The sequence below is a fragment of the Durio zibethinus genome, chromosome 28, assembly GCF_047325235.1.
Source record: "Durio zibethinus cultivar Kanyao isolate XHJ-2024 chromosome 28, ASM4732523v1, whole genome shotgun sequence".
Classification (NCBI taxonomy): Eukaryota; Viridiplantae; Streptophyta; class Magnoliopsida; order Malvales; family Malvaceae; genus Durio; species Durio zibethinus.
Window position 1 is genome coordinate 9,299,042 of NC_143189.1, and position 10,917 is coordinate 9,309,958.

Consider the following 10,917-nt stretch of genomic DNA (forward strand, 5'->3'; position numbering starts at 1 on the left):
TCACATCCACAAAAGTGAACAGCTGTCCAATGGAAAAGACTCCAAAGATTTTTTTTTAATATTAAATGTATAGATGTATAGATTAGCTCAAGGTAATAAAATAATTGGAAAGTTTTGCAAATATATTCCACAATATTAAAAAAAGAAAAATCATTTGAAACAAACAAGGTTGACTTCAACGGTTGTTATCATCCTCGTTTTGGAGACCTCATCCGTTCTTTTCCTCTTCGTATAAAAATATATTAAAGAATTCAGCCTAATCACATAAATTTCCTTTATATAAATTATCAAATTGAAATAAATTTTCATAAAGCTTAATTTTTGAAATTCATTTTTTTTATGAATATGATAGAGTTATATAATGAAAAATAAATTTTTTATTTCGTAAATTTCATTTGATTCATCTCAAAATTAAAATTTGAAACTTTTAATTTCAAAATGAAATAATAAGCTCTAACCATTAGATTTCCTCTTAAAACTTTATGAATCTTTTTAAATTGAATTTTGAACCTCAACATTTAAAAGAAATTGTTATTTTCTTATATTACGAGATATTGGGTTAAGAACTAAAAGGTAACTTAGTTATTACCTAATTACATTGCCACTAATTATCTTTTTACACATTGAGTAAGATGTTATAAAATGTTAATTTGCCTTAATTACTAGATAACACGTGCATGCATGTATGTAATGGAAACCATGATCATGATGGCTTAGCTAAAAGAAAAACCATGTCCAATAGTATCACACGTAAGTGATGACGCATATAGTTGTCAATTGAAAATCACATGGTGGTGAAGGCCATATATATTGGGTAATGGGTATCAACGTCCCCATCAATCTTGTGGTAGGTTTTGGTTCTCAATTCATGTGCCGGACAAGGACAATGTTGTTAAGATGTCAAGTTGTTTTATTTGGAATATTCTAATTTGAGACTTTGTGGGACCAACTCCTCAACTTCCTTGTTTGGGAAAGTATGGAGATAGCAACTAAAGAACCTAGATTTACTCCTCTAATTAACATTGTTGTGTGTGAATAAAAAAATACATATAAATTAAAGAGTTGATTATATTTTGTACTTAAATTTTTGAAAAATATATAAATTGGTATTTGAAGAAATAAAATACATAATTTGTATCTTAAACCTTTAAACTATGTATTATATTTAAAAAGAGGTGTCAAATGGATCGTGTTAGATTAACATAGCCTATTTAAATATTAGTCCATATGTTAATAGATCGTACCGATTTAGTATTATTTTTTAACGTATTGTGCTAGTATGATTTATGAAAATTAAAGGTATGACCCAATACATCATATGATTTGTAATCTTCATAAGTCGTGTCATGCCAAACATAGAATTATTTTTCATGTAGAGCTATGCCAAGCACAACCCATCAATAATTTTTTAGAATTTTAATTACTTTTTAAAATGATTCATTTATTATTATTAAAAATAATATTTAAGAGATAATAAACACAGAACGAAATGAAAAGGACACATACTTTACATGATTTGTCTAAAAATCTACATACATGGAGATGGAGATGGATAATAGAATACATTAAATAAAGATATTGAAATTACAATTCTAATATTTAAAAACAAAGATAATGTCTTATTTGATCCTTGAACTATTGTATTTTCTTAATGTGATTCCAAAACAAAAAAAATAATTTAATTTGGTACTTCAACTATATTTTCTTGTATTAAATTATCCAAACCCTTAACACCATTAATAAAAAAAGTTGACATGACATTAATATCTAATAAAATGCTGATACGTGTAAAAAAATCTAGTTAGTGTCACATTATAATGGTAGTGTCAGTATAAAAAGAGAAAAAAAAAAACCCTTAGGGTAACTCTTTTTGCAATCAATCTCAATCCCTTGGTCTAGCTAGTCATTTTATTTATTTATTTATTTATTTTTAAATAGTCTAGCTAGCTATTTTATAAACTCAAAATGCAATGTCTTTCCCATAATTAGAAATTAGTGATCATATATCTGATCTGTGTATTTAATTTTTTGCTTGAATTTTGAATGTATAAAGTAACAGAAGTGCTACAACATGAAACGTGGTTCAAGTTGCCTTTATATTTTATATATATATATATATGTATGTATGTATGTATCATAATAAGCTTTAAGCTTTTGCATTTTTTATCATCATAATTGTTCTATGTGCACCAATGGAAACCTTTGCAATGTTGTTGAAGATGAATGAAGAACAAAAAGAAACTTGGGCAAGCACTTTTAGAAAGCTTTTATAAGGATAATAATTTTTCTATTAGGTGCAAATAGTTATTAGAAAAGTTGATCCTAAGATACAATGTTCAATCAAAGGAAAATTGATTGCATTTCAAGTCTTTTTTATTTTTCTTGAACTAAAAAAAAAGGGTACAAAGAAGAAGAAATCTGAGTTTAAAGATACAAAATTGTTAGTAAAACGAGTTTAAAAAAGTATTTATAAACGTCATAAGTCATTTCTAACGTCTATATATGAAAGAACATGTTTCACATGAAATGATAATTCTTTTCAAGTGAAAGAACATGTCCAACGAATTTATTTTTTTAAATTTGTAACATGAGCTGTCAACTACTCGATAAAAGCAATCAACTGCCTTAAACATTTTCTCAAGACCAGAAACCTAGTTTCATATTAGTAGCCAATTGCTTTCATAGTAGTTGATTGTTTTATGCTTTCCGGGTAAGAACAGTCGGTTTCACATAAGGGCAATCGACAAACAGAATATAGACATCTTGTTGAACACATTGAGCAATCGATTCTTCTAAGGCAAAATGAGTACGAGCAATCGATTGCTCCCAAGGGCAGTCGATTGTTTTGTTCAAACAGAATGCAAGAATTCAAATACGAATAGTGCAATTGGTTGCTTTTCAACAGCAATAGAAAATCTCAAAAAATAAATTTTATCATGAGCAATTACTAAGACAGTCAACTTCTCTTTTATAACTTGATTCAAATTTTATTTTATACTTCCAATAAACATTATTTTCATCACTTATGTGTTCTATATGATTTAAGAAAATTCAACTTAGTTTACAAAATTATGTTCTTTAGTAATATATACAACAATAATAATTTCCAGAATTTAAGGTTTCTATCACAAAATAACATCTTGTAAGTTAGGTCAACCCCTTTATTTAGGGTAGGCCGTAGATGCAACCAACACTAAGGTATTAGATTAGTGACAAGGAGCATATTTTGAAATCTTGAGCTCTTAGGTTTAACTCTAACTATATATAAATTTAATTATATAGTTATGTTTTAATTTATTAGTTAATTATTTAATAATATATTATATATGGATGTATTGCTTGATTATGTTATTATAACTTCTCTTATATATATGGATGTATTGCTTGATTATGTTATGATAACTTCTCTTATAGTTATAATTTCATAAAAAAATTCAATGCAAACAAATTGCTATAATTATTTTTCATTAATAAATAATATTTTCTTGAGTTTATCCAATACATTTGTTCTAAACTCAATTTAAAAAGATTTATTTACATTAATTTTACCTTATCAGGATTTATCAAAAATTTAAGACTAGAAGACAAAATATCACAGAAAAGACATTTTTTACCACTAGATCCAACCATTTATTCTTACACTAATATAATTATTCGATCATATATGCAATAATAATTTATCATTATCCATCTGCTTTTTTATTGTTTTTTTAAGTTATCTTATATTATTGTAAAATTTTATCACATCATAGAAAAATGAGTGTATTCTTTATAACCCCATGTGTTTCGTATTTCTTTTAGTCTTACTAGTTTAATTCCCTGCTTTCTTTTGATTTACCTGTTTACTTTTGAGTTCCCTTTGTTACAACTCCTCCCTGATTCTCTCTATTACCTCAGCAGCCGAGAATAATTCCGCTACCAGAAGGTAGCAATAGCAAAAGCAATAGCAGATGCCAAAACTGAAACTGAAAGCAGGGAGCAGGCCACCATGGGTTGGCTTGGCTGCTGCAGTATGGGTTCAGATATCAGCAGGGAACGGCTACAACTTCCCACTCTATTCTTCTGCTCTCAAATCAGTTCTGGGATTAAGCCAGCAACAAGTCACAATCTTGGGAGTGGCAAATGATATTGGAGAGAGTGTTGGACTTCTCCCTGGTATTGCCTGTAATAAGTTCCCTCCTTGGGCTGTGCTTCTTGTTGGGGTCTTTGCCTGTTTCTTGGGATATGGTGTTATCTGGCTTGCAGTTAGCCAAACTATTAGTGGTCTTCCTTTCTGGGTGGTAAGTGATCACATCACAATTTTCATAATTTGAACTCTATGGATTTAAATTTTTATGCATATTTGTTTTTTTTTCTTTCCTCTTTCTACATTACCTTTCTGAAAGTGATTGTATGAAACTGTTCTCTCTACCCAGTTATTAATTTCTGATCCTTTCGGAAATTTTGTTTGATGGTTGTTACTGTTTGGAATGCTGGTGATTTTCCCCCCTAATTTCTCCTGAACTAGATTGTGGAGTAGGTTGGATGGAACTGTTATTAGTGATTTGGTTTTTATTGTGCTTTTTTAAGAACTTTATCCTATATCTGTTGCCAATTAGATTCATCTAGCAGCCAGCAACTAGTTGAGTACATGTTTGCAATTATTGTACATCATCATGTGATTTTTTCTGAATTGGATCTGTTTTGCATATCGCTTTTCTTTTCTTTTTTTCTTCAAGAAATTTGTCCTATATCCGTTGGCAATTAGATTCATCTAGGACTAGCAGCCAGCAAATAGTTGAGTTTATCTGTTTGCAATTATTGTACATCAATATGTGAATTCTTCTGAATTGGATTTGTTTTGCAAATTGCTTTTTGGTTGTTTCTCCATAAGATCTTCATGAGGATTGTTTGATCATGGTGACTCCATTAATTTTCCTTGTAAATCTTAGTTTAGTTTGCATATGATGTGACTGAATCAGCTAAAGTGAGATGGGATGGTACATATGATGTAGGAAAATCATCCGCTTTTATCTGTTTTGTTTAGAAGATTGGGAAAACACAGTGATACTCCAAGAATGGAACAAACAAATAGGTCTAATTTCAATTACTAATGGCAGCACATGAATCTGTTCTCCACCATAAGACCTGCTTCATAAAGTTGGAAAAAAAAAAGTTTTGAGACCTGCAGTTGAATTTGCCCACTACTGTGCAGGACCCTTGCTTTTAATTCTTTTCCTTGTTGAAAATATCTTCAGGTGAGACATTCACTTAAAACTTTGTTACTTGAAAAAGACTCAGGCAGGAATATCATTTGGTGCCACAATTCCTGAACTGCAAGTTCATAAATTTATGTAATAATAACATCAAGCAAAATAACATCCCATCTATCTAGCAATATGCAGATATCCACTATATCTTTGTGTGTTAATGTTATTAAGCCTGGGTCTTATCTATTGGTTGATCCTCCTTATACCTGCCAGGAGAAGCAGCCCAGGTTATCGATTATATCTTTGTGTCTCTTGACAAGATTATGAGCAACCTGAATAACTCATATTGTTCTAATCTTATAGTGTTTGAGAGTGCTCATGATATGATTGTTGTATTGTTTTAAGTCACATAATTTTGGTCTTATGATCCTCTAGTCTAGGTGGTTTTTTTTTTTTTGAAGGTGTGCATTTGTTGTGCAAAAATTCTGTCTTCCCAACCCCCTTCCTTTTCCCTTTCGTTTTTTTGTGCTTTCTTTAGTGGAAAATTTTTCCAGATTTTCTACCTAAAACTCTTTTCCTTTCAGACCACTGAAAGCATTTTGGATCTCACCTACCATCCAAACAATATATAGTATGGATGGATGTAGAGAGAAGTGAAGGAAGTTAACCTCGTTTAAGTTTGACTTCAGATTCATGCCAATCTGACACTCCTCTTATCTGGTTATGTTGGCATTAGACTGTCAGTTGATTAGTTTCATATCATTTTTGTTTGATACAAGCTATTTATTGATGATCCTAGGTCTTCACTGAAGCATTTCCAAACCTGTAATTAGTAAATTTTTACACTGGCTATCTCTTTATTCTCTTCATACTTTGATGCAGAAAAAACTTAAAGCTGGCCCTGTTGGTTGCTGGGTAAGCGTCTGTTAGGTCATTTTCCCCAATGAGATTTTTTTTCCTTACTTTTTCCCGTCTCTTTTGGAATGTGAAGAGATGTGAGATTATTGATAGAAACTCCTACGAAAATATCAAAATAACTACAAATTGCTAATGAAGGAGATTAAGTAACATTACAATTTTTTTTGCATGTGACCTTTGTTTTCATAAGCTTCTTCACTAGATGGTTTTGAAGTGGCTACTAGTTATTGGTTTGTCTCTTTCTGTTTCTTTTTTCTACTTCTATTTTTTATTTTTATGTACTTACTACATCTATGTTCGATGCCATGGCAGTTATGGATTGCGCTTGCAGTTGCCTCTAATAGTAATGCATGGTTTGGCACAGCAGTGCTAGTAACAAACATGAGGAATTTCCCCCTCAGTAGGGGTACTGTTTCTGGCATCCTCAAGGGTTATGTTGGGATCAGTGCTGCTGTATATACTGTATTATACAGCTCAGTGTTTGAACAGTCTGCTTCAAAGCTGCTGCTGTTCCTTACTCTTGGCCTTCCAGTGATATGTTTGGCCATGATGTACTTTATTCGCCCTTGCACTCCTCCTTCTGGAGAAGACTCTTCAGTTCATGTCCATTTTGTTTTCACCCAGGCTGCTAGTGTCTTGCTTGCTATCTATCTTCTCACACTAACAGTAATATATGAGACGGTTTCTCTAAGTGATGCTGTTTCTTATGTACTACTTGCCATTGTATTTATCTTCTTGCTTTCTCCACTTGGAATTCCAGTCAAGATGACACTTTTTCGAGCAAATGCTGAGGCACTTACACCACTGGCGGGTTCAACTGAACATTTGGCTCAGGGAGAAGGTGGTTCAACTCAAGCAGATCCTTTGTTGTCACCATCTTCATCAACGTCAAATCTTGGAAGTTTCTTTGAAAGTGAATATGCCTCAGATGTTGAAACTCTTCTTGCTGTGGGAGAGGGAGCAGTGAAGAAGAAAAGAAGACCCAGGAGGGGGGAGGAGTTCAAGTTTCATGAAGCTTTTGTTAAGTTTGATTTTTGGCTTCTTTGGGTTGTATATTTTCTTGGAGTTGGTTCTGGCGTTACCGTTCTCAATAACTTGGCTCAAATTGGAGTTGCATTTGGGCTAGATAGTACAACAATATTACTGTCCCTTTTTAGCTTCTGCAATTTTGTTGGTCGTCTTGGGTCGGGTGCTCTTTCAGAACACTTTGTCAGGTTATTTCTCATTATAAAATTTTGATTTAGCAAGTCTAGTGTAAGGTTAGATGTAAATATTTTGTTTCCATTTTTCAAATCATTCAAAACCAGGGCTGGCTTTTCAGAAGGCACGGCAGAGAACTACTAAATTCTCTTACTTTTGTTCTTACTCTTCAGCATGCATCCTTTTCCCTACATCTTTTATTTGGAAGACACTGTCTCTTAGGTTGGTAGATGAAAATGTTCCTGTAAAATTTTTATCCAAACTTTGTTCTCGCCACAGGCCCCGTGGAGTTTTTTCACAGTGATAATAGTTCAGTAGTTTATATTAAAAATTACCATTTGTTTATGAGGCATTATTGTAAGCATGAATTTGTGGTCTTGCAGGACAAGAACTATTCCTCGAACAATGTGGATGACTTGCACACTTATAGTTATGATCTTAGCATTTTTTCTGTATGCATTAGCTCTCAGTGGTACTCTCTATGTTTCAACTGCTCTGCTCGGTGTCTGCTACGGCTTTCAATATTCTCTCATGGTTCCAACGGCATCTGAACTTTTTGGCCTGAAACATTTTGGTATCATTTATAACTTCATGCAGATAGGCAATCCTGTAGGTGCACTTCTTTTCTCAGGTCTGCTTGCTGGTTATGTTTATGATGCTGAAGCTGCTAAGCAAGGAAGTTCCACCTGCTTGGGCCCTGAATGCTTTAGGCTCACCTTCTTGGTTTTAGCTGGCATCTGCGGGCTAGGCACCATCTTGAGCATATTTTTAACAATTAGAATAAGACCAGTTTATCAGATGCTATATTCTTCTGGTTCATTTCGTCTTCCTCAAGCTTCAGACCACTGAAAATCGAAAGCTATTATTGCCAGAATAAAAGTGGTGGCATGCCTGTTTTATATTGGTTTGCTCCATGAATTTTGCTCTTTGTGCAGTCCCATATCTGGTGCAAATTTTGCTGCACTTTTGAGTCTATCCCAAGTAAAGATGTTTGTTGAGCTTTGGTGTCCATACGTTTGGTAAGACTTTAATTCCCTATAATGATCATATTCTAAGGGATGTATGATTAAATTCACTTACTTGAAATCATTGTATTATCCTTCAGGGATGTTGGTTACCATGTATCATTGCACTCTAAATCAATCAAAGATTTTATATATTATTGAACTGAATGAAATTGATATGTGTCTTAGCCGTATCTTCTCCAAATTGGTTTCATAACATTTCTTATGGTTACCTAAAGAAATATATTTTCTTTTAAGAGAAAACTCACTTATCAAAGCATGATGATTCATATTCTAGTACAGTTTTGGGAGATATGAAAGTATGATCTCTCCTACTTTCACCCAAATAAACAATCATTTTAAATTTACAATACAATGCTTTCTGCATATTTCCATGCCTAACAAATGGCTCTTTTTCAGTCTTTCCCAAAGAGACTGATTGCTAGTGCTTTTCTTTTCTGTCAAAGACACAAAGATCAAGACATACAAAAAGCAAGGGAGACAATCTCTTGACTGAAACAGGCTCCTTGGTGCCAAAGTCTGGCTTTCACATGACTCACCACTAAAGGAAAAAAAAAAAAGATAAATTACCGACATTCCTAAACACACACACACACACACACACAATTCTAGTGGAAGAAACAAAAAAAACTCATCTCTCACCAGTCAAATTTGACATAAGGAGAAATGTTCATGATGAAAAAATAGATTAAGAAACAAAAGCAAATGAAAACAACCTTCAAGTTGGTTTCAAATCCTGGAACATTGTATCCCACCTGATCCCTTCAACAGCTGTTGACCAATATCCATCTTCATCACCATCCATTTTCCCCTCCTCCTGGCAGTCAAAAACCACAGGACTTGAAAAGCTCTCAACTCTAGCAGGCCCTGAAACCACTAGAGGAGTCCCATTTGTGAGCAGCAGTCTCCCTTGCGTAGCCATCATCAGCTTCTTGTTTCTCTTCAACATTGCACCTTTCCATTTATGAGCATATCCTGACCTACTCCTTGGATTGACGACAACAAGAGCTGCCTCTTCCCTGCGAACCAATGTCCTGATATACTTAGCTAAGCTCCTTTTTGTTCTCTTGATTGCCAACAGAACCCTTGACACTGGTTTTGGAATTCCTCCTTTCTCCTTCCTAGCAAGCTTGAGAATTTCCAACCTGTGTTTAGCTATTGATATGCCCATGCTTTGGAGAAATTCATGGTTGAAGTAAGCTAAATCTTCTTCTTCAAGCTCATTGTGGGAAAAAGCGAGGCCATACTCATACACAAGGGATGGCTCAAGGCCAGTTGTTGAGAGCCAAGAAAACCAATCCATGGTCTATGATACGAGTGAGATATGAATGTCAAGGACCAGAGATTCAAGGGGATATAAATAGAGGAGTGCATGGAAATGGTAAAAAGAGAGGGAGGACTATGAAGTACAGAAGTAGCTAAGAGGGGAGACTTAAAGACCTTTTCTTTGTGGGTTTTTTTTTTTTTTTAATTGAATTCTTGTTGTTGTTAGTTGAATCTTGAGAGTGTTTAAAAGAAAAAGAAAAGGTGGAGGTGGGGTTTGGATGGCCATTTTCCATGTTCCCTCCAAAAATGGGCAAATTAGGCCAAACAGTGTGACCTAAGAATACCTTGTCAAAAACTCCAAAAATGCATTGCCATCAATCATGGAATGGGAAAAGAGTAGTTTGCGGCCAGAAAGCCACTTCTTAGTTCTTTGTATGTAGTTGGAGCATCTGTACTCATTTAAATTTCAAACTTTGAGATAGGTACCCTTTTGCAAAATATGGATTAAAAGCGAATTCATTTCTTTCAATTTCTATACTATCATTCTTAAAAAATAATATTTAATAAGTTTATAATTTAAATTTTAACATTTGTAATTTTTTTTAATTATCTCTAAACTATGATTTCCTTTATATTAAAAAAATATGAATGAAAAATTGGTTAGAGCAAAGCAACCCTCTTTCTACATTGACCATGCCCCATCCAATTTGTGAGGATTTCTTCTCAACTTTCCCTTATCTACAGTATAATTTCTCATAATTCTGTTTACTTTACCCTTTGCAATTGAAGTGATTGGACTCGAGGGTTGGCTTTGAGTTCTAGTGGGTGCAACCATTGGGTTATTTTTAGCACTTCTTTGTAAGGAAGGAAGCTACCAAAAAATGCCAATATTGGCTGGTAAGCTTGAGTTATTACTGCATTAAGTACAGGCTTTTCATGCTGAATGAGTAAGAATTACTTTAGCCCTAAAGAAAAGTGGGAAGCGGATCTGACATGAATTTAATTGTTATCTTATTGTATTAGGTGTTGTCCTCCATCACTAAGTATTAATAGGTAATTAACAATTTATAATATCTTATTGGCAATTACTAGGAGAAAATTTTAGAAAATTATCTTCTTCCTAATCTTGAGATGTTTGATGTCAGTTGCATGAATCTTGTATTATATGTATAAACCATCTATTTTCATTCCTTTTCTATTCTAGTATCATGATTTCTATTAAAAATTCAAGAAAAGTGTTGGTATTTGGCCTTCAAACCGAATTATATTTTACTTAAGATATTATCCTATTTGTAGTACTTTGATATTTGATATCTTAT

The 10,917-nt window shown here is 33.1% G+C and overlaps 2 protein-coding genes across 2 annotated transcripts; one reads left to right on the forward strand and one right to left on the reverse strand.

Annotated features, from left to right (window-relative positions):
* Nucleotides 1-3,758: 3,758 nt before the first annotated feature.
* On the forward strand, nucleotides 3,759-8,484 carry LOC111281194 (protein NUCLEAR FUSION DEFECTIVE 4-like). Its single transcript, XM_022868843.2, has 3 exons — nucleotides 3,759-4,280; nucleotides 6,420-7,321; nucleotides 7,691-8,484. Exons 1-3 carry the CDS (start codon nucleotides 3,951-3,953, stop codon nucleotides 8,154-8,156), a joined length of 1,698 nt encoding a protein of 565 aa, XP_022724578.1. The 5' UTR covers nucleotides 3,759-3,950; the 3' UTR covers nucleotides 8,157-8,484.
* A 417-nt stretch (nucleotides 8,485-8,901) lies between these two features.
* On the reverse strand, nucleotides 8,902-9,696 carry LOC111281253 (uncharacterized). The gene has a single exon (XM_022868951.2). The coding sequence runs from the start codon at nucleotides 9,633-9,635 to the stop codon at nucleotides 9,051-9,053; it is 585 nt and encodes a 194-aa protein (XP_022724686.1). The 5' UTR covers nucleotides 9,636-9,696; the 3' UTR covers nucleotides 8,902-9,050.
* Between the last annotated feature and the right edge of the window lie 1,221 nt (nucleotides 9,697-10,917).